The 24,449-nt window shown below is 44.2% G+C and overlaps 1 protein-coding gene across 1 annotated transcript in view; it reads right to left on the bottom strand.

The window, feature by feature from the left end:
• Nucleotides 1-4,922: 4,922 nt before the first annotated feature.
• LOC311140710 (ubiquitin carboxyl-terminal hydrolase 45-like) overlaps nt 4,923-24,449 on the bottom strand; it is a 37,431-nt gene continuing 17,904 nt past the window's right edge. Inside the window, exons 6-18 of the mRNA XM_084175894.1 lie at nt 22,512-22,663; nt 20,464-20,559; nt 19,986-20,116; nt 12,751-12,838; nt 10,254-10,335; nt 9,947-10,038; nt 9,461-9,517; nt 9,200-9,325; nt 8,468-9,110; nt 7,680-7,777; nt 7,405-7,491; nt 7,037-7,184; nt 4,923-5,819 (exon numbers count right to left, since the gene is read on the bottom strand). Coding sequence (XP_084032020.1) covers nt 5,689-5,819; nt 7,037-7,184; nt 7,405-7,491; nt 7,680-7,777; nt 8,468-9,110; nt 9,200-9,325; nt 9,461-9,517; nt 9,947-10,038; nt 10,254-10,335; nt 12,751-12,838; nt 19,986-20,116; nt 20,464-20,559; nt 22,512-22,663 — 1,931 coding nt within the window. The 3' untranslated portion in view covers nt 4,923-5,688. The remainder of the gene's footprint in view (nt 5,820-7,036; nt 7,185-7,404; nt 7,492-7,679; nt 7,778-8,467; nt 9,111-9,199; nt 9,326-9,460; nt 9,518-9,946; nt 10,039-10,253; nt 10,336-12,750; nt 12,839-19,985; nt 20,117-20,463; nt 20,560-22,511; nt 22,664-24,449) is intronic.

Below are 24,449 nucleotides of genomic sequence, written 5' to 3'. Positions count from 1 at the left end.
TCTGTATTCCTCTTTATCTCTGAGTGGTTTAATGGGTGTTCTCTTCCCAACAGCTAAAGAGTAGTGAGCATTCCATGATGATGCTCCTCAGAGCATCTGCCAGGGTGCTCAACGACCTAAACTCCACTGGTACAGTATAGCCTACCCTCGTCATCTCAAGACCACAGTGACTGTTGTATATTCTCTAGTCCTGGACTAAAAAGCGTGCTCCCTAAATAGTGCACTACTTTTAGAGAATAGGGTGCTATTTGGGGCACATCCCCTCTCTCGCTCGCTCATATCCGTCCTCCTCATCTCTCGCTTGTTCTCCCTTTTTGCTTTTAGAACCTACAGGGTCTCTGGGAAGGTCAAGGCTTCCTTTGACCCATGCGCTGGCCATTCTACTTGGTACGGAATGGGGTTCTACTGTGTTTGGTATTTTGGTATGTTATTAGGATCCCCATTAGCTGTTGCGAAAGCAGCAGCTACTCTTCCTGGTGTCCACACAAAACATGAAACATTACATAATTTACAGAACATTAATAGACAAGAACAGCTCAAGGACAGAACTACATCAATTTAAAATCGGCACATATCAATACATACACACACATAAAATATCTAGGTCAAATAGGGCGGCAGGTAGCTTAGTGGTTAAGAGCATAGTGCCAGTAACCGAAAGGTCGCTGGTTCTAATCCCCGAGCCGACTAGGTGAAAAATCTGTCGATGTGCCCTTGAGCAAGGCACTTAACCCTAATTGCTCCTGTAAGTCGCTCTGGATAAGAGCGTCTGCTAAATGACTAAAAAATAAATAAATAAATAAAATAAAATAAAATAGGGGAGAGGAGTTGTGCCGTGATGCCTTGCTTTATCTGTTTCTTGAAACCAGGTTTTCTGTTCATTTAAGTAATATGAGATGGAAGGGAGTTCCATGCAATAATGGCTTTATATACTACTATATGCTTTCTTGAATTTGTTCTGGATTTTTGGACTGTGAAAAGACCCCTGGTGGCATGTCTGGTGGGGTACGTGTGTGTGTGTCAGAGCTGTGTATAAGTTGACTATGCAAACAATTTGGAATTTTCAACACTTTGTTTTTTATAAAAAGAAGAAGTGAGGTAGTCAGTCTCTCATCAACTGTGTTAAGCACATCAATGAACAATTGGACTTTACATCAGCTGAGGTAAATTCAGATTTCTCTCAGGTTTTAGACAACCATGTTCTCTCAGGTTGACGTACAGTAGTACCTCAGTATCTCTGTATGATGTGCAAAATTTCCACCATAAGTAACTCTTAAAGCATCACGCATGTACTCTAGTTCAGGGTATCCACAGTGTTGTTGGGCATCCGTGTCTCTAACCCTAAATGTGTTATGATGATGACAACTCTCTAATTCTCTCTTGCTCTCTGTCTCTCTCACTTACTCACTCACTCACTCATTCACTCACTCACTCAACTTTACTTTATTATGTTAATTTTTTTTAGGGACAGTGCACATTAATCAACATTTCTGTAAAAGTGCCGGTTTTAGCCAGCCGGCTAATTTTCAACCGCAGTCCCTGTGCAGTTTATTAAAAACAATTAAATGACAATGCAGACAGACAATGAACACATGCAGAGCAACGTATGACAAGCAACACTTAGCATGCAGACATACAGAGCAATAACACAAAAAGCAACCAAACAAAAATACAGAAAAATAATAATGTTTACACACCTCACAAGCTACAGACAATACTCACTCACACACAGATGCACTGCCACACTGTCCATGTCCACTCCAGCCAGGAGAACATGGACATGGATATTTTTGCTCAGATGTTCAGCAGTATCTGGCCCCAAACAGGTGACGATTTGAGACTGAATTTCTCTGTGAGATATATGTTCAAGGCCCAGCGATAGCGTCCTGTACAGGGATTGTACTTGTACATTGAGCTGCCACATGCTACAGAAGATAGGCTCTGACAAAGCTAATGCATGAATCCTGTGATGGCCCTGTATCTACAAATCTAGCCGTGTGTGAAATGTGGTGCATCTATCACCGAAGTTACAATCCAAAAACAGCTGTCCCACTACATGGAATTCTATGGCGAAGCTTCCAACATTGTAATGTCAATGTCACAATATGGGCCATTTTTAAACAATAGTTGTAGCTGGTGCTTTCAAAGTTGGTTAAATTATACATCATTTGAAAGGTAATTTCATGACCTTTCAGAACCACTTGCAACTAATTTTGAAATGAACCTGGGTTTCCTTTTTAAAGCAATTTATAGAGGTAATTCTGATATGTACCCTAGACTCGAGGTCAAAGTTATGTTGACCTGAATATTGTGAAAATGTGTCAGATGTATAGCTGGGAATCTAAGCTTTCCAATGATATCTGATGAAAGGGTATACATGAGCAATAACTTGTATACTGCCATTTTTTGTCAGCGTAACATCCCAAATGTTTTCCTGACATTGTCTCATCGTTTTAAAGAATGACATGAAAATATTATCTTTCATGTTTTTTTTAATTCGATTTGTACATAGCGAATTATGTCTTAAAGAAAGTGGAGAGATGGATTGATGAAATAAAAGATGGAGAGATGAAAGAAAGAGTGATAACACAGAGAAAGCTCCCATTACTGTAATGCTATCACACGTTTTCCAGCTCTAGGGACATAGACCTTCAAGAAAATCACTATGAGACATTGTATTTTCAGGGGGAAGGGTTTTGATAAAATACTGCATCAGTTGTTTGTAAGATGAGACGTTATGCATTGCTTGGCTAGAACATTAAAGGAATAAAAAAATAACTTCATTTATCAGTAATTATTGCATGAATAATTTTTTGGACCTGAACTTATTTAGCAATATTTAGCAAGCAGCTGGGGACAAGGGGGTCTAGAAATACAAATACAAATAAATCCTTATCGTAATTATAGATGGACATACATTTAGAATTGAACCTATACTTCCCCATTCAGTTCCCTGTTTTGGTAGTGCACCCAAATAGAGAGCATGACCAGATGAGAAAGAGAGAGTGGGAAAGAGCCCAGTGAGCACTGACGGACGCATGATGTCAATTGATGCTATTGGAATGATCTTTATCAATGGGAGAGTCAATGCCACTGGAAAGTATTTTTTATTTTTTCCCTCCAGGTTAGATGGAAGTCATATTGTACAATCTGTGTGTCTCCCCTCTTTTCATAGGCCTAGGCTATTGGTTGCATTCAAGACAAGGTCATTTTTATTGCTCTCAGTCAAGGTCTGTAGCCTGTCATTTCAATAATTTTTGTGGTTGGCTATTAAAAAGATGGATGTTTTCCTACTGCACGTGGCCCTGTTCAGTTCCAATGGCAAACAGCTGCCAGTATCCAGTGCATGCAGCCATCTGGTGGACTGTCTGGGACAGAGCACATCGCCTCTATCCGAAAACCTATCTTCAATTGATTGAATTCCATCCAGTATTGTGATCCTGTCTTAAAACCTCTGAAATAAACATTTGAAACACAAGATGACAAGTCAAGAAAACAATAACGCTATAGACTAAAATAAACACCCATGTAGGCCGCCTAACCCAGATGCTGACAGAGAACATGGTTCTCAGAAACAAACTCTTGGTACCATGTTCCCAGTGCCCTGAAGGCAATACGCTTCCAAGCTTGAAGGGGACACAATTCTATTTCTGCCACCCAGGCCTTCCATGACAGTGACTAAATGTTAAACTGAGCTTGAGCACTGTCCCTTTGTGTTGTACTGTTGTAAGAGATGAACACTGCAACGGTCCCTTGTCACTGGTTTCCATTACCATCGTGACAGAGGAAAGAGGACCAGGCCCTTTCATTAACTGAGATTAAAATCATATCTAATCCTTCAAGAGAATGTCCCCAAGCGAGGGCCCCTGCTTTTAAAAATAGACCAAATACATGTTTATTTTTTTTTTTAAAGTGCTGTGATGTTGGTGGGTGGCTTGACACTCTGCTTTAATGTTTTAACAGCGTGATTGGGATGTCACAGTGTGTGGGACCAGGAGGGCGGACGATGGGATGCTTTTAGACGTTGCCCTTTTCCTGATTCCACACCCACCTCCTCTTCACCAGCTCGCGACATGTTTCTCAAACAGCGCTGCTTTGCACCCGTCATGGCACATCGCCACCACCGACAGAGTGAATATGGCACCATGGGATTCACTGTGACAGCCCCTGACTAATGGCCAGCACCGTCTTCACACAGTAAAGAGGGATGACACAAATTCCAGTGCAAAAACAACAGCCATACTCATCCACTATCAAGTACTTTCCTTTGGGGGAAAAAAGAGAGGATTCAAACATCCACTCAAAATAAGAACATGCCAGCTGAGCCTTGTTGGTTTCCCATTTCATAAATTAGATTTATTCTCTTCGATATATATGACTTCACATAACCCAATGGTGTTCCGAGTTCCTTATTGAAATCGAATGACATTTTCAGAAGGAAAAGAAAGCCTGAAGAAAAACCCTGTAGCCTGAGGCACCAATTTGTAAGTCGCTCTGGATAAGAGCGTCTGCTAAATGATGTAAATGTAATAGTTTGTATTGTGGTAATACACCAAATTCTCATGGTTTTGCATACACATTTCACACAAGCTGTCTGTATGCAAATATATGTTCACTGTAATTATTTGTTCTTAACATGCAGAAGCATAATAATCCTAGAGTGTAGGCACTGAGTATTTATTTGTTTTGAAATAAATTAATCAAACCGTACCCTTACTTATAGTAATCCTTCACCTCACCAGAATAATTTGGCAATTTCCCAACAACCGACAGATAAAATATCTCCATTTCATTCCCCCAAAAATATTTGCAGAACGATTAACATAAATGGTAAGACACATTTGAATCCCAAGATTGATCAACACATTCACTGCCTTTAGTTTAACTACAGCAGAAAACATGGGATAAAAAGACAAATGAAATGAAAAGAAAACGATTGTTTATTGTCCGGCGAGCTGGCAATCATATATGTAGCAATGTCCTTTTGTTAAACATCACAATGTGTTTATATCTGTGTGGTTAGAGATTGTTTGTGCACCAGTGTGCATATGTAATAGAAATAGAATTGGAAAAAAAAACTGTGCCGACCAACACAGTAATGTATTGGTCTGAAACACACTCGGATGGCCAGCCACATTATGGACCTCTCCTTTCAGGAATAGTTTGAGATCACATTATTTTGGCACTTAAGTCTTTCTTGTATGTTTTCCATCATTTTATATTATTTCTCTTACCAAAAACTCTTTGGCAATCACGATTTAATGGTAGTCACACATTCACATGTTCTACAAAAAATACAATTCGTATTCACCACAGCAGGCTGTAAAATATAAATAACATAGCATTTTTCTTCTGTATAATTTGTGCTAATTAAACATACTATTCTGCCACTCTCTCCCTTTCTCGCTCCCTTTCACAGACGTATAAGCAACTGTATGGGGACTTTCAGTAAGTGGACCGAGACACGAAGAGTATGGTAACCCTTCAATGCTGAGCAGTCCAGCATACATCAAGGTAGCATGTCCCTGATGGCCTACAAATCCCATAATGCAGTGCATGCCATGTTTCAGGCTCTTGGGAGTCAAAGTTTAGAGAGAGGTATGCCCAAAGCAGGTCTCTCTCTCTTTTTTCCTCTTCCTCTCTCTCCTGAGAGACCAATGATTGTTGGGCAGCTCTGTGCTCTGGCAGTCACAGCAGCTCCTCGTAGAACAGCAGGTAGGCTTGAGAGTTGAGGACCCTGGATTCTGGTACCGTCTGGACATTGGTGTCACTCACATACACCCACTGACCCTGTGTGGCACTGCTTGCTTCCCTTGGACCTGAAACACAGTAAGGGTCTTTGGTTAATGGGAAGAGATGGAGAGTTTCTAGGAGCCATTACTGTGAGAAACCAATGACTGTGGCTAGCTTACCACAGAAACAGTGACAGAATGAGGAGCAGAATGAACAAAGATATGTTCATAGCAACACTGGTATGAATTGAATTAGACAGAGCATATTACATAATGATAAACTTCAGGCTCTATTTTACACTTAAACCAGGCGGACACTACAGGTTTTTAGCCTGATCTACGGGCTCCCGGCGCATTTTTCCAAATCGTAGGGAATTGGAGCAAACCGTAGTAAAACGTAACGCTGCAGCCCGTAACGTGTAAGCGCATACCCCATTTGCGGTTGATGGCTCTCACAGGCACTTACGGTGTCCCGATAATTTTCAAATATGTTTAATATATTTGGACGTAAATCAGGCAATTATCGGCAAGTGTGAGTTTTCCAATCGTACTGCTGTGGAGACCGCCAGGTGTACACTACGATTTGGCTTGACTGAATCGTTAAATGTGAGAGGTTCTCCGATGGTTAGAGCCCGTAGACCGGGCAAAGATCGTGTAGTGTATTTCAGCATTTACCTGATGGAAGGTTACAGCAGGGTGAGGAAAACATGTATTGAAGCGAAAGAGAAAAGGAAAAGCAATGAGAAGAAAATGAGAGGAAACAAAGATGAGCGTTGTAAGAAGGGATGTGTTGACATGAGGAAAGGAGGGTAGGCGACAGCGGCGTTGCCATTTGATGGAGACAAACTCTATCAGTGGTTACCGAGGCCCCTCTGACCTCTCTATGGTGGCTCACCAATGCTGCCAAGACAATGTCACCTCAAGTTCTATACTAGTTAATTACCAGCGAGGACAACTGCTCACACAGACCTCTGTCATAAAGACCTTTTCATTACAGTTGAGCGTCGCTGAATGGCAGGCGCTCTCCTTGAGTGGGGAAAGGAGAAAATACATCTATATAACGCCGGACATCTATATTCACTACAGCGCTTTTTCTCTCATAAATACCGCCTTCAAGGTTACACGGAGTGAGGCCTTCACACAAATATAGGCCTTCACACACATACTTTTTACAATCATACAATTCCATGCTTTGGTCGATATATATATATTTTTTTATGTAAACGTATTGACATAGACTCTTAAGACAAAATCGCTAAAGGAATAGAGTATTTTATGGACAGACAGAAAGAGACAGTTCTTACCTGCCAGGTTTCTGCGCTGTGGCTGCTCGGTTCTCCTCTGGGGCGAGCGGACCTTTACGTACGCTGTGTAGTGGCCCCCGCGCATCGACCCACTGTGTTCGACGATGCCATACAGGTTGTAGAGCACACGCTCCCCCGCCACCAGGTTCTGCCCAAATAGAAACACACACAAATTAACTCAGGATGAGGCATTGAGCAGTGCCAAGAGCTCAGACAGAAACAGGAGCATCTAAGCTATTTGTATCTTTTCAACCATTCATAACAAGCACAAATACATGAGCTACAGTGTCCATGGACCCATATTAATTTCAGTGTAAGGTTTTTAGTAAAGATATTGTCCCTGTTTTCGCGTGAAGAAGAGTAAGTACCTTGCAGGATGCCGAGCAGAACGGAGCCAGGTCCAGGATGAGAGGGAAGTTGACGTGACGGTTGACTTTTCGTAGGTTCATCCCTGCCTTCACACACACACAATCAAAATCACAATTAACCTCAAATATATCGATACACAATAAGACACAGTAATAGCCTACACCATGACCACAATTTAGATAAACAGGAGAACACAACGTAATTCACATGAACATGATATATCATATATATAACGTAAAGATGTGTACAATAACGCATGAAATAATATGCTAACCTGATGGAAGCGTTTGAGGTGCAGAGTGACCACCGGGGGCAGCGAAGAGATCAGCATCTGTTTGCGAGCGCTGGTGTACACCCTGTCAGACTTCTTCTCTGTAAGCAGTGGTGCAAAAAGTACCCAATTGTCATACTTGAGTAAAAGTAATAATACCTTAATAAAAAATTACTCAAGTAAAAGTGAAAGTCACACAGTAAAATACTACTTGAGTAAAAGTCTAAAAGTATATGGTTTTAAATATTTTTAAGTATCCAAAGTAAATGTAATTGCTAAAATATACTTAAGTGTAAAAGTATAAATCATTCCACATTCCTTATATTAACCATTTTCCAGTCCTGCTAAGCATTCGCAATGTAATGAGTACTTTTGGGTGTCAGGGAAAATGTATGGAGTAAAAAGCACATTATTTTCCATAGGAATGTAGTGGAGTAAAAGTAGTCAAAAATCTAAATAGTAAAGTAATGTTCAGATACCCTAAAAAATAACTTAAGTACTTTAGACCACTGTCTTTAAGCACATACAGACACCACAATGTCACTTTGTGAATGGTAATTTTTCAAATACATGATTGCTCTGCCTGATACAAGTAAGCGTAGCCTAAATGTCTGCATTTGAATATCTGTGTAAATGCGTGACATGGATAGGTGCCGAGTAGCTATGCATTTCCATATCACGTACTGCTGTCACTATCAGGTCAGGATCTCAACAAATTGTCTTTAACAACAGTGGTTCTCTTTCAAACCAGCACAAGTTCTCTCTCAAACGCTGTATGTGTTCTAAATAACCTGCTGAGGTGCTCTTCCGCAGTTGTTTCTGCCGGCGGTCCGTGCAGCTCTCGCACAACAGCTTGTTGTTGCCCATCAGCAGCTCCACCGAGGTGAACTGGTGAAGGCAGGACTGAACGGAGCATTCCTTGGAGCAGGGCGTGTAGCTGTGGGACAGGGCCTGGAATGCCCCCTGGTGGTGGGGGTGAGGAGACTGTTGAGGATGTTGAGGCTGGGGCTCCCCCTGGTCCTCAGGACAGTGTGTGGAGGGTGAGTCCCCTGAACCAGGGCCCAGGTTCATCTTATGCACTGCACTGACCAGCTGCTCCACAGCACCAACCTGCTGGGTCCTGGGGGAGAGGGCGGACGGGTTAGCGGATGTGGGAGACTGGGTAGGGGTGGTCCCTCTGCCACCATGGCTGTGGCCCGAGGAGTGCCGGGGGGTCCACTCGCTCTCTGAGGCTTCGCTGTCGGCATCGTTGCTGCTGTCCTGAGGGCCAGAGTCTTTCTCGCTGCCGTCCGATAGGCTGCTGGTGGCGGCCATTTTGGAACCTCCAGCGGCACGGGCCATTACGGAGGGGGACTCCTCCTCGGGGTGGTCCGAGGGGCTGTCTGCCCCCTTCTCTTCCACAGAGCCAGGGGACTTCCGGCCCTGCTGCTGCTTCTGAGGGAGGTAGACACACACAGTCAGCAAAACACACCCACCCACTGACTCAAACTACACTAACACACAGACACAAAGAACACACACACCTGTCCGCTAAGTTTTCTGCTGTTCTTATTGAGCGCTGCCGAAAGCATCTCGTCACCGTGGGAGACGTGAGCTTCTTGCTCCCGACTGCTCTTCCCAGTCCTGCCCGTGTTGGACGGCTTGGACATCTGAACAGCACCAGGACATGACACAAAGACAGAGATGAAACCAACATACTGTACACTTATCACATATGACCAACATGTCAGAAGCAGTATTCTGGACTGGGAACTATTGCAAAACTAATGCAAAGATATGCTCACCCGCTCCTCAATGATGGGCAGGGAGATGTCAATGAAGGCTTCCTTCACTGTGGAGATCTGAGGGAGACAGAGGACAGGCATCCATATCACTAACAATCAAAGTACGGCATGGCTTTCAGCTGGGAACAACTATAGCCTTACAGAAAGATGAACACTTCTCATTGAGAAGTATTTTTAAATGGTTTAACTGTGTATGACACATACAAAACATGTGGCTCATTTGGTAGAGCATGGCGATTGCAACACCAGGATTGTGGGTTCGATTCCCAGGGTCACTGTACGTAAAATGAATTTAGAATGACTAAGTCGCTTTGGATAAAAGCATCTGCTAAATGGCATATATTATTATAACTGTAGCTGTATGATTAATCATCATTAAGTATTAAGGAATACAGCCAAACTCTTCAATGGTTGACCACACACATACCTAAATGCACCTAGATTCCAGTAACCTTAAACAGAATGGACAGGCAATGAATCACTTACATGCTCACACTCCTCACACATGATGGTGTTGGTCAACTCCCCCACAAAGATGCGATCCACAAAGTTCATCTTCACACCCTCCTTCCCGTATGCTGGGATAAAAGGAAATAAAAACAACAAAGTTCAGCTACAATCATTCAGAATAAATGTACTTTAACCAATGCCTATGTTCATTCATGAAACATGCTCTGTGTTTCCTGTGGTTGAGGTATTTTTCCATAGTAAGCCATTGAACAGTAAATAAAGCTGCCACAAGATGGGGCTATTGATCTAGGTCAATTCTACTGTGTCAGAATAGAACATTAACCTTTGACTTGGCGTTTGGTCTCATCATCTGCAGTCTTCTCTGTGGGGTTGTTGAAGGATTTCAGAATGCCCGCTTTGATCCGCTGGGAATGTCAAACACTAAATTGATCTCATATAAATGTCACTTAGTAGATAGAAAAATGTGCGACTACAAAATGTAGGTTTTATACAACAAAGGCTGATTCATATAACAGCTACCATGGGAAGCCAAGGAATTGAAACCACTACAAAAATGATAGTGTGTATGTAAATACACATTAGTAAACAAACACACACTTCTTCCAGATCTGAATGTACACTTGCATCTCGCTCTCTGTGTGTGTGTGTGTGTGTGTGTGTGTGTACTGTGCGCTGGTGTGCAGGTACTGCGTGTGTGTACAGCGGCCGTGTGTGTTTGTGTGTGTGTGTGTGTACACTGCGTATGTGTGGAGTGTGTCACCCAGCCGTCTCTGACAGTCTCGGTGGCGGGGCCGTGGGCAGTGATTGAAGGTGACATGGTCAGTGAGTGTGTCGGCGAGTAGAGCTGTGAAGAGGCACCGCCACAGTAAAACACCAATCAATAGATAATTGGCCGTGGTCTGTGTCTGTGGACCCGACTAGTCGCCCCCATTGTCCCCGGACCCACGCACTGGACTGGCTATTTAGGTCAAAAGCCTGGTTAATCCCAGCTCTGTAGCCCCCCTGCACCCCTCCTGTACCCCTCTCCCTAGTCAGTCAGACCCTGCTGAGCCCCACACTAATTAATCACCAGCAGGACCCCCCTACCCAAAGTAACAGCGTGTACTGTCCCACGCAAGACTGAGAGGGGCTCAGGGTAAGGGAAGGGGGGTGAGGAAAGAAAGGGTGGAGGGATGGAAACAAAATGAAGATGGGCCAAGAAGGACAGGCCATGCCCTGAGAGGGAGCATTACCTAACGTCTCAGCTAATTGGTGATAATTGACTGTGTGCGATTAGCATATTTAGACTTCTGATACTAAATGGCCAATCAACACAACCACTTGGGCCTCGTAGGTTGGTGGTGACAGGCTATGGGAGAAATGGCCATTCACTCAAAGTGTGTGTGTGTGTTTTATTGCACATTTGTTTGGGCTGATTCCGTGCAGTTGAGGACATTTGAGTTGGTGCAAACTAAACACGATGAGTGTATCTACAATTCTGTTTTGAGTAAATAAAATGTGTAAGTGTCATAATTTTTTTACTATGTGTACACAATATTTGTTAGGTTGTGTATGCTGTGCAGATCAATTTATGGCAGATGAGTGGCAACCCTGATTAGAAGCACCTGCTGCTCATCGGCTGTTCTTTGTACCTACACACTGAAGGCGGCTGTAAAGCCGAAACGTCTGTATACGCTATCCCTGATGCAGTGAAAATAATGTACAGAATTTAATAATGAAGTAAGCTTTATGCGACATCTTTTTGAGTGCAAACCCATTACACCTTTTTTCAGGTCAATTTATGTGACTTTATTGTAAATTCATCAGACAGTAAATGTAAAATGCATATAAGCGTGTGTGTGTGTGCGCGTGTGTTTACGTTTGAGTGTATGTATAATGAACGTATGAATAGGGCCAGCTCCCCCTTCACCCCTCCCTCTCGGACTCCCTGATTGGAGCGGGGGAGGGGGTGACCCTCCAGCACAATGGGGCGACCCACAGCTGCGTGTTTCCCAGATCACACAATGACGCCCGCCGTGCCACTTGCAAGTCCCCTAAGTGGCACAACTGTCAGTGTTCACAAGTTTAAAAAGAACCAGGGGGGGAGTCCCAGCCTGTACCCTTGTCCCCCTGTCCCAGGCCCCGGGCTGACCACTCCACACCCGCTACTCTCCTCTCTTTTTGAGGCTGGCTGAGCCACTGGTGGGGCCGAGGGGCCAACTGACTCAGCCCTGGGCCGGGCCCATAGTGGTGGTGGTGGGCTCCCCCCTAATTCCTGAACGGGGGGGACGACAGTCTGCACTTGCCAGAAAACATGGCACCATAAGGTTAAAAGACAATGGCTGGCCGAGGCGCAAAGGCAAAGACCAAACCCTGCACACTGTCTCCCATGGCTTTTAGCCTGCTCTCCATTGGCGATTGAAGTGTGCTTCTCAATTGTACTCACAACAATGCCTGTTCTTTTGCGTACTCTTACTAGCTTGGACACCACCCTACATGTAGCTTGGCTGCTGGGAGTCTGTCTGGTATCATATACACTGTTGACATAGAGAGTAACAGCTTTATGTCATCATGCTCATACTACACAAGACACAGGGTGCGTTTGAGAGCATACATTCTGCTCAGTCGCCTAACTGATCACCAAAAAAATTAATATATATATAAATAAATAAATCAATAAAAAAGGCATCCTAAATAATTACTCATTTCGATTTGTAGATCGGTCGGTCTGCTCAGTCAGTGTGGATCTCAAACACGGCCACTGGCACAGAGAGGGAGCCATGGTACTAGGCTGAGTGGAAGAAGGATGTGGCGTTTGTAATGTGGGTCTATAGTCTCACCTTCGTCTCCTCTACTCTCATGGAGTCCAGTAGGTAATGGAGCAGCTCCTGGCTGTCCTGCTGCTGGTAGCCCTTAAAGCGTGGAGCCCTGGTGAGACAGAGAGAACACAGCTTAGTCAGAACACATACAATCACACAGAACCCTTGTCAAATGTGTACACATACGCACACTTGTGTAAAAAACATTTCCCCAAAGGACAACGTAATTCCGCATTCCTGACGTATTTTAATGTTTTTGACAGATCTTGAGAGAGGGAGACAGTTGAGAGGGATGCAAGTTAGAGGTGGACAGGGGATCGAACCGTCTCCAGGGTCAGTACATGTGGTCTGAAGCTGGCAACTCTACCGCTAAGCTAGACCTGTCACATGTATGTTATTGATAATGGATAATATTTTACAAAATGAGTAAATCTATGACAGGCAAACACAAATCATTGGTACACAAACACACACCCGCCCACACACTCAGACAAGCATGCACAAAGCAATCAACCACATGCATAAAGCAATCAGCTGTATCAATAGTGCATACAGAGACGTCAATGAGAGTGGAGAATGGCCATTATTTTTTCTCAAAGACATTTTTCGTTGCTTCATCCGTTCAACTTCCTCTCCTCTCTGCAGCTTTCTGGTGCTTAAAGGCAGCCATTGTTTCATTCCCACAGCTTTCATTAAACCAGTTAGGGTCACACACACAAATATAGATGCATACCCAGACAATGACCTCCTTCTGCCTTCATGTGTTAAGCAAGATTCCAAGTAAAGAAGATGACTGACTTTGTTAAAGGTGTCTCCTATAACAATGACATACAGTTGAAGTCGTAAGTTTACATACACTTAGGTTGGAGTCATTAAAACTCGTTTTTCAACCCCTCCACAAATTTCTTGTTAACAAACTATAGTTTTGGCAAGTCGGTTAGGACATCTACTTTGTGCATGACACAAGTAATCTTTCCAACAATTGTTTACAGACAGATTATTTCACTTATAATTCACTGTATCACAATTCCAGTGGGTCAGAAGTTTACATACACTAAGTTGACTGTGCCTTTAAACAGCTTGGAAAATTACAGAAAATGATGTCATGGCTTTAGAAGCTTCTGATAGGCTAATTGACATCATTTGAGTCAATTGGAGGTGTACCTGTGGATGTATTTCAAGGCCTACCTTCAAACTCAGTGCCTCTTTGCTTGACATCATGGGAAAATCAAAAGAAATCAGCCAAGACCTCAGAATCTTTTTTGTAGACCTCCACAAGTCTGGTTCATCCTTGGGAGCAACTTCCAAACGCCTGAAGGTACCACGTTCATCTGTACCAACAATAGTACGCAAGTATAAACACCATGGGACCACGCAGCCATCATAGTGCTCAGGAAGGAGACACGTTCTGTCTCCTAGAGATGAACGTACTTTGGTGCGAAAAGTGCAAATCAATCCCAGAACAACAGCAAAGGACCTTCTGAAGATGCTGGAGGAAACAGGTACAAAAGTATCTATATCCACAGTAAAACGAGTCCTATATCGACATAACCGGAAAGGCCGCTCAGCAAGCAAGAAGCCACTGCTCTAAAACCGCCATAAAAAATCCAGTCTACGGTTTGCAACTGCACATGGGGACAAAGATCGTACTTTTTGGAGAAATGTCCTCTGGTCTGATGAAACAAAAATAGAACTGTTTGGCTATAATGACCATAGTTATGTTTGGAGGAAAAAGGGGGTTGCTTGCAAGCCGAAGAACACCATCCCAACCGTGAAGCACGGGGGTGGCAGCATCATGCTGTGGGGGTGCTTTGCTGCAGGAGGGACTGGTGCACTTCACAAAATAGATGGCATCATGAGGAAGGAAAATTATGTGGATATATTGAAGCAACATCTCAAGACATCAGTCAGAAAGTTAAAGCTTGGTCGCAAATGGGTCTTCCAAATGGACAATGACTCCAAGCATACTTCCAAAGTTGTGGCAAAATGGCTTAAGGACAACAAAGTCAAGGTATTGGAGTGGCCATCACAAAGCCCTGACCTCAATCCTATAGAAAATGTGTGGGCAGAACTGAAAAAGCGTTTGCAAGCAAGGAGGCCTACAAACCTGACTCAGTTACACCAGCTCTGTCAGGAGGAATGGGCCAAAATTCACCCAACTTATTGTGGGAAGCTTGTGGAAAGCTACCCGAAACGTTTGACCCAAGTTAAACAATTTAAAGACAATACTACCAAATACTAATTGAGTGTATGTAAACTTCTGACCCACTGGGAATGTGATGAAAGAAATAAAAGCTGAAATAAATCATTCTTTCTACTATTATTCTGACATTTCACATTCTTAAAATAAAGTGGTGATCCTAACTGACCTAAGACAGATAATTTTTACTAGGATTAAATGTCAGGAATTGTGAAAAACTGAGTTTAAATTTATTTGGCTAAAGGTATGTAAACTTCCGACTTCAACTGTACATTCATTATTTGATGTTTACGTGAGAATTTCTTTATTTATGTGGCTAATTGTTAGACTTGTGCAAGTATTTGCAAATGAAATTTGACATTGCAGGTGAAAATGGGTGTTAGCGATGGAGCTCTATGGTATTTCTGGGCTTACCAACAGACTACTGTGTAAGCCAATTCAGAATGTCTTTAATAGAAAGCACTTTACTGTCTAGAGTACACATATCTCCCATCATTATCATTCGCCAGCAGTACATGTAGCTAAGGGTGAAAATGTATGGCGATGGTGCCAGTGGACATCCTGCGTGTTCACGCACCAGCGCTCGTAGAGGGGGCTCTCCTTGAGCCTGTCCCTGGCCACAGCAGGACAGATGTAGGGACAGATGTTAGGGCCAGATGGGCAGCCAGGGCCAGAGCCACCACCACAACCTGTTGGGCAGCGCCAGCCACACAGCCATAGAACAGGTTGGCCTGACAGGCTGGCAGGACAACATGCAGCTGACCTGAGAGGACCACAGACCACTGCTAAGCCAATGCTATCTGAGTGCACAGGGTCAGAGAGGAGGGCAAGTACATTCGTTGCCTCTTTGATACCAGTCTAGCATCTGACCATCTAGTGTTCACCAGTCTTGATAACTGGATAACTGGAATACTGGTACTACATGTACTTTATAACACCCCTGAGCAGCTCTCCACAGAGAAATGTGTCCTCCTAAAAGGCATTTTAGGGGCTTCATTGTCCCAGGTATAGCATCCTGATCCGATGTCATATCCTCTCTACATACAGACCAATGACCCGTCCAGATTGGCCTGCAATGCAAACGAAACCAAACGATTTACCCTTTGAACTGGTGAACAATTCCTCTTGGCGAGCTCCCAGACCCAATCAGAACAGAGGTATTCATCCTCTAACTGGTAGCAGAGTGGATGGGCCTACAGTCTGGATAATCTCTGCCATGTGGTGATGGATGTTGACGTCTAGCCCCAGAATGAGTGACTGGAGCTGGGGGAGAGACGAATGGCCACCTGCCCCCAACACAGGTCATGAGCAGGAGGTCTAGAGGACCAACTCAGCCCCCCTTCTCTACCTCTGTCCCTTTGCCCTCTCTCTGCCACACGCAAGGGGGGCGGAGGGGGGATCACATATGTCCCTCATTTCATCCCCTTTAAAGATGCCAAAACATATAATGGAATATCTTCCTTCAAATGTGTACAAAATGAGTGTTGGGTTTTAAAGAATGTTTTCTTATCATATGACCAACTTGTCTTAATACTTGAGCTGTTAGCTTGCCACCTCTTTTGTATCCTGTGTAAAGGAAGTGTAAAAAAGAAATTGAACTGAAGTGGGAATTACAATGGGGATTATAGTAGGAATTCGGCTTTTTATCAAGCATGCATGCCAAACACACTCATCCCCAACTCTGCTTATCTAACAGCTCGAACACAAAGCGGGTTGGACTGGTACAGTATCTGGTTGGCACATAGTGATAATTGAGATTAAAAGACAGACAGACAGAGGCACGCAGCAGTCTTGGGGTATTTTTTCCGGGAGAGGAGCACGGAGCAGCGACGGGTGAGAGGCAGACGAGCAGCTCCAATGGGATCAGTGGGAACGGGGCTGTCTGGAAGCTCATCCCAGTGGAAGAGAGGCAGAAGGGCCCTGTAGCGCTGCTCCCAATCTGGCCCTGACCAATGCAGACAGCTGCGGTGCTAACACAATTAACAGCGGATGAGTTAGTAACAGACGCAAGGCAACCCCGGCACGCTGCACTACCTCGACAGGCAGAGGGGCGCACACACACGGCCACACACACTCACAAACACTTTCAATACAAAATATAAATCATATACATTGAGTCACTTTCACATTGACACACATATTTACATGATAAAAGCCACTTATCTATCCAGCATAAGCATGTAAAAACACGAATCTATTATGCATGCAAAAACACATTTATAACATAAGAATCAACACTTATTTGACATATAGAACACCCTGCCTCGTATGTAATCACATTCACAGTCCCACAAGCAATCATTTATGAAAGCCATTCCTTTTAATAAGTGTAGGCCTATTTCTTAGCAAGGTCTCGCTCTTCTGCCATTCTCACATTGTTGAATGCAGCTTTTTATCCACCGCTCTACATTTGAGTGTATTGACTCTTTTCATTCATTCACATATAGACTATTCCTCACAAGGACAGACAAAAGTGTGATATGTAACATCAGAAATCGAATGAATGCCTTGTATAGGCAGCTGCAGCTATGTGGACATTATTTATCAGGCATTGTGAGACCAGCTGAATATGACCTTCCTTGCGAGAATGCCTGTTCTTCAATTCTTAAGCAGCAGGAGATCTTCCATGCATGTACAGACCTGTGTGGCCATGTGCCTTTGTGTGGCTGCCTGCTAGAGATGTGGCTCATTGTTGTACCCTGCTATTTTCCTACTGCGTTGGATGTACACACAGGTTGGTAGAAATAGCCTAGAAGTCATGAAAGAAGGTCAGTCATTGTGTATGTGTGTGTGTGTTTGCAGAGTGCATTTGTGCAAGTGTGTTTTCGTATTTTGTGTGTGTTATTTTATAACTGAATGCTAGTGTAAGGAAAATGGGGGGTAAAAGAGTGTTCCTGTGTAAGCATACATAATATTCTCTAGATGAAGCTTTAATGAATGCCCAAAGTCGTATGACAATTTGTATGATTTGAGAATAAACGTTTTTTTTGGTAGAGCTTTTTCCTCTCGTGCACCATACACACATCCCCCACCACAGCAGCATAGGCCTAGTGGCGGGTCTGGGTACAAGCTGAGTCTCTCACTGGCACCAGAAACAGTGTGTGGTGTTGACCCTCCAAACCACTGGGCCTGGCGCTGGTCCGAGCCTGACCCGTCCAGCTGGCACAGGGGGCCTGGCGTTGGGTATAGAGGGGCAGCCAGACGGGCAGGCCAGGCAGGGACTGACTCAGCTGGTCAAGGGTGAACACAACACACTAGGCTCAATCTGCCTCTAATACCAAAGAAAGAAACACACACACACACCGTGGAGTCCTACCCAAGTAGCCCCTTTAACCAGCCTGTGTGTTGTTAAGCACTAGGGTGCACGTTCCCAGGTCAGGGCCGGCAACACACCACTGAGCTAGGAGAGCTCAGGAAATAAAGACGAGGATTGGACATGCACACAGCCTAGTGTGTATATGGCTTTAGCCATTCCGAAGGTCAACACGCTGCAGGAGAAATATCATAAACAGCATCAGGAGAATGTCCCTGTATAGAGGAGTGACTCTTGACCTTGCAGTTACAGACAGAATGAGGAGAGAGATGTAGAGATTGTTTGTGAAGGATGGGAGTGCGATGGCAAATCATATGTGTGGGTAGAAACATAGGATGAGGTGCGTAGCATGTGCATTTGTATGTGTATGTGTCGAGTGAATGTGTGCATGGAAGAAGGGTTTGATTTAAGGAATGCGTGTGCATGTGAGCGTGAGGAAGGGCATGAAATGAGGTCTACCGGGTGAATGTGTGTTGGTGTACGTGTGTGTGTGCATGCGTGCTGTGTCTATGTGTACACCCGGCTGAGTGCATGTGCGCTGCGGGGTGAGGTGGTACCAGGTGAGGGGTGGCATTGCTCTCACACTCACACGCACCTGGAAGGCCGGGTACCTGGACACACCAGAGGCACCCAGCCGGCTGACAGGCTCTGCGCTCCAGCCACCCGAACGTTCCCCATCCCACCCAGACACAGCCAACTGTACAGAGCCCGGTCCTACCTAACCCAACAGGCCCCACACACTACAGCCAGCCTGGGCCAAACCAGCCGTTCACCATGTTCCAACAACAAGAGCCAACCAACCATTCACCACACGTTCAAAGAGAGACCTAACCAACCGCTCAGCATGTTCAAAGAGCCCCGTGTTCATAAGCGTTCATCATGAAACTGGGAGGGCTGGCCGGGCCAGCCAAGCAGCTGGTTTACCACGCTCAGGTTCAAACACGAACACAGGTGGTGCAGCGTGTTAAAGAGAACAAGGACATGCCATGCTGTTTTGATTGCAGCTGGAAGCAGAGTGCATCAGAGCCATTTTGTGCAGTGAGGTCTACTATGTGTTCTGTGTGGAGTGGGTACTGGTGTTAATGGGTTTAGTGTTGACCAGCGTTGGGGAGCAGGGTGGACTGAAAACTGGATGGACCAGGTGCTGGTAGAGTCCAGCAGGTTGAGAAAACCTCTTCTCTGAAGTGTTCGCCATGGCAGCTTGACAATAGGGCAGGTAAAAGCTGTGGACCCTGCCTGTACTGCGTGGTTGACTGTTGCTACGGCGATGGAGAAGCGCCAGACCAGTTGGGGCACGGTGACCTCTAACCTTGGGAGTGGGGCAGCTTGTCTGCACATGAGGCTGTGTGGCTAACATTGATGCACCGCTGATGCCGTAACCACAGCGCAATGTTGCGCAGTGGTGATTTCATCACTCAAGTAAGGAAGAATTGATGGTAACAAAAACGATTGATATCTCTTGGTGATCAAGTTTGTTATTAGTACACGATGAAAGAGAATATAGTTATGAAAGCTTAGCCAACCTTTTACAGGTCTGTAGTGCCTCCTCTGGCACCCTACAGGGCAGCCCACATATGTTATTTTCATTACTATCTTTTAGTATGGACCAGCTCAGGAAGTAGGTCAAGTCCACACCCATGGCTATACAATAGCCTATACCGGGTTCCGGCCCAATCAACACCAATGCTGTGAGATGGCCAATACATAAAATAAAGACAAATGCAGAACAATGTAGATTCTTACTTCTGGCAGAGCTGGTTAAAAAGGATCTTGGGGTTGACAGGGCCCTTCCCAGACTCCTTCATGCTGTGTAGGAAGAGGAACATGGCCGAGGTCAGGGGCTCCGGGCTGGGCAGGGTCACCGTCAACGCCCCCTGAAGGACAACCACAGGAAAGGAGAGAGCGAGAGAGCGAGCAAACATATGAGTGTTAGACAAGGCATGTATTTCATACAGAGTGTTGCACTACCATGGAGAAGCTGAATGGGCTTGACTGCATTTTACAGATGACTGGAGACATTGGGGGAGGGCTACAACATGACTCAAGGGTTATTTACGATAGCCTGTTATGCTAATAATAAAAAGAACCACCCATATAGACAGTACTAAGTGGCTTCCTGTGCCATGTACAGTATAAGACTATAGTGGTGGACTGGACAGGATTAAAGGGGACTGGACTATACCAAGTGGATGAGGGAGAGGTTTTTGATGGTGGAACGTACCACGTTTGACTCAGCAGGGGGGCAGATCTTCAGCTTGTGTCCCTTCTCCTTCACATCCTGTATCAGGTCGTTCAGCATGTGAGTCTGGGACAGATTCTGATGGACAGAAATCAGCCATTATTAACGCATTCACATGAATCTAGTCATCATCGTTTTCATCTGCATGGACAGGACAGAATATTTTCTTATCAGTTAGAAGAATCATGAATGAACATCTTCCTGCACTTCTTCCTTTTTATTTCATCATCTCTTCACAAAAAATAATAAAAACAGAAAAATATTACAAATGCAAAAAAAATGATTGGTAAAACTGGTCTACAATTGAAAAATCTCTATTCATTCTGAGAAACTGGCAGGTGTTAGCCTAAATATCATTATGCTAAAAAAGCCCTTTCCAAAGAAACGATGAGCTGTGACTGAAACACAGAAAGGATAACCCAGAGCCACCATTGTCCCATCATATTACTGCAGCATCTCTTTCTTCCCTTTCAAACGACAGTTGTTTTGTCACATCCTGGCAATGAAGACAGTTGCTATGGAAAATACACAATGGCTTCAGTAGTGTGAGCTTTTTCTCAGACAATTATGTTGTTTCACCAGCAAAATTGCAATTTTGAAGGAGACAATGAGAATAGAAAGAGAGAAAAAAAAACATGTAAAGAAAGAATGTTCGGTCTGGTTTCAATCATGAGAGCGCTCCAGAAGGTGATTAACAAAATGGCGGAAAACGGGAAGGGATTGTACGTTTCAAATCCCCAAGAGCAGACAGCCAACACACAATGCACCTTAGAGAATGTGCTCCATACCAGTCCTATTCTCGTGTGGATAGATGAGTCACACATATGCATTTAAAATACCCTTGTACTATATATGCATAACTTGTCCTTGCCTATACAACTGTATTGTAAAGACATAAAAAAAAAAATATGTATAATGGACGATGGCATTATGGCAGAACCTGTTGATACAAGCCTTTCATGTGTTGCTGATGGCTGGTATGTTATGGTATTTTACTGTAGGGAGGAGCAGCACTTGACATACCACTTTGACCAGCCACCATGTTTACAGTACACTATTCCCTAGACCAGGGGTTCCCAAACCTTTTCACTCAGGCCCCCCTTCCAGAATTGGGGTACATCCCACGCCCCCCTGCGTGCGCGCAACGTCTATTTCTATGGGCACAAGCACTGTTCATGACACAAACTATTGACACCCCTCTTGTTGGGGGAGAGAAAATGTTGCACGTTTTAAAGCTCATTTTCTTGCAATTCTATACATTTTGCCATGTCTAATGTTTATTCATGTGATATTTGAGTGACTCAAACATTACAACATCATCTATGGGCTAACAAACCTAGCTAAAACATGTTAGCTGACATGGGCTAGTTGATCTGGACATTTCTGACAAGTTATAAATAGTTTTCTAAGGTATGCAATGACTGACATGAGGAAAACTGATAATGCACTACTCAATTTCGAAAGTGCACCTTGTGCATTCTACTATTTCAACTTTCAAGAGTAAGTTGAAAGTCGGACCTGCCGACCCCTCGCGCCCCCCACAGTTTGGGTACCACTGCCCTAGACAGATGTCACATGGAAATCTTGCAATAGGGTTTAAAGCCTACTCTACCATTTTAGAAAAGGAAACTTCTGTTGCCCTCTACAAACGGGCTGCTTTAAGAAGCACACCTGATCAAGATTGACCATTGTGGCTTTCATATAGCCAGGAGACGGGAAAACACACCACAGGGTTAGCTAGTTGCTGGCTGGTGGAGCAAAACACTTTGAAAAGAAAAGCAGCACACTGTAGCTCCGATGCTACGCTGCCTTCATCAGGGCTTCTGTAATGCTGGCATTAATAAAGACACACAATGCTATGACATTAACAAAAATGTGTTTTGGAGACGATACCCCATGAGCACACCTTTATTACACCAGTGGTAAAGACTCTCTTCGACATTACCTTATCCCTATGGTTGCATTTCATAAGCAGCCTCACCAGTGACATAATGTTTACGGTACACAAACCAATCCCATAATGACCGTACCTGCATAACTGCATTAAAGAAGCAGGTGTTTCCTAGGTTGCTGATGCCTTTGACCGGGACCAGTGTGCTGTTGTTGATCAGACTCTTCCCTCTGGGCTGGTCTGCATAGTCGCTGGGCTCCTCTCTAAGCTTCATCATTTTCGATGTTGTTCCTGCAAGACACAAAAAGGAAAAGTTGTTTAACTTCTATATTCTGGATACAAGGTTTCTTCAACTCTAGACTAGAGTTGGGCGCGAGTACTCGATTCAAGGTTTGTATTCGATTACTAATGAGTACTTGACATTTTCAAATGCAACTATTTAGCATGTGAAATGTACAGTGGATTCGGAAAGTATTCAGACCCCTTGACTTTTTCCAAAATTTATTACATTTACATTTTAGTCATTTAGCAGACGCTCTTATCCAGAGCGACTTACAGTTAGTGAGTGCATACATTTTCATACTGGTCCCCCGTGGGAATCGAACCCACAACCCTGGCGTTGCAAGCTCTACTAACTGAGCTACACGGGACTGTTACGTTACAGCCTTATTCTAAAATTGATTAAATCGTTTTTTCCCCTCATCAATCTACACATACAGTGAGGGAAAAATGTATTTGATCCCCTGCTGATTTTGTACGTTTGCCCACTGACAAAGAAATGATCAGTCTATAATTTTAATGGTAGGTTTATTTGAACAGTGAGAGACAGAATAACAACAAACAAATCCAGAAAAACGCATGTTAAATTTTTATAAAATGAGGGAAATAAGTATTTGACCCCCTCTCAATCAGAAAGATTTCTGGCTCCCAGGTGTCTTTTATACAGGTAACGAGCTGAGATTAGGAGCACACTCTTAAAGGGAGTGCTCCTAATCTCAGCTTGTTACCTGTATAAAATACACCTGTCCACAGAAGCAATCAATCAATCAGATTCCAAACTCTCCACCATGGCCAAGACCAAAGAGCTCTCCAAGGATGTCAGGGACAAGATTGTAGACCTACACAAGGCTGGAATGAGCTACAAGACAATCACCAAGCAGCTTGGTGAGAAAGTGACAACAGTTGGTGCGATTATTCGCAAATGGAAGAAACACAAAAGAACTGTCAATCTCCCTCGGCCTGGGGCTCCATGCAAGATCTCACCTCGTGGAGTTGCAATGATCATGAGAATGGTGAGGAATCAGCCCAGAACTACACGGGAGGATATTGTCAATGATCTCAAGGCAGCTGGGACCATAGTCACCAAGAAAACAATTGGTAACACACTATGCCGTGAAGGACTGAAATCCTGCAGCGCCCGCAAGGTCCCCCTGCTCAAGAATGCACATATACAGGCCCGTCTGAAGTTTGCCAATGAACATCTGAATGATTCAGAGGAGAACTGGGTGAAAGTGTTGTGGTCAGATGAGACCAAAATCGAGCTCTTTGGCATCAACTCAACTCGCCGTGTTTGGAGAAGGAGGATTGCTGCCTATGACCCCAAGAACACCATCCTCACCGTCAAACATGGAGGTGGAAATATTATGCTTTGGGGGTGTTTTTCTGCTAAGGGGACAGGACAACTTCACCGCATCAAAGGGAAGATTGACGGGGCCATGTACCGTCAAATCTTGGGTGAGAACCTCCTTCCCTCAGCCAGGGCATTGAAAATGGGTCATGGATGGGTATTCCAGCATGACAATGACCCAAAACACACGGCCAAGGCAACAAAGGAGTGGCTCAAGAAGAAGCACATTAAGGTCCTGGAGTGGCCTAGCCAGCCTCCACCTTAATCCCATAGAAAATCTGTGGAGGGAGCTGAAGGTTCGAGTTGCCAAACGTCAGCATCGAAACCTTAATGACTTGGAGAAGATCTGCAAAGAGGAGTGGAACAAAATCCCTCCTGAGATGTGTGCAAACCTGGTGGTCAACTACAAGAAACGTCTGACCTCAGTGATTGCCAACAAGGGTTTTGCCA

This window comes from Coregonus lavaretus, assembly GCF_964263955.1.
Source record: "Coregonus lavaretus genome assembly, chromosome: 13".
NCBI lineage: Eukaryota > Metazoa > Chordata > Actinopteri > Salmoniformes > Salmonidae > Coregonus > Coregonus lavaretus.
The sequence above is the reverse complement of the archived record's forward strand: the minus strand, read 5'-3'. Positions and strand labels throughout refer to the sequence as shown.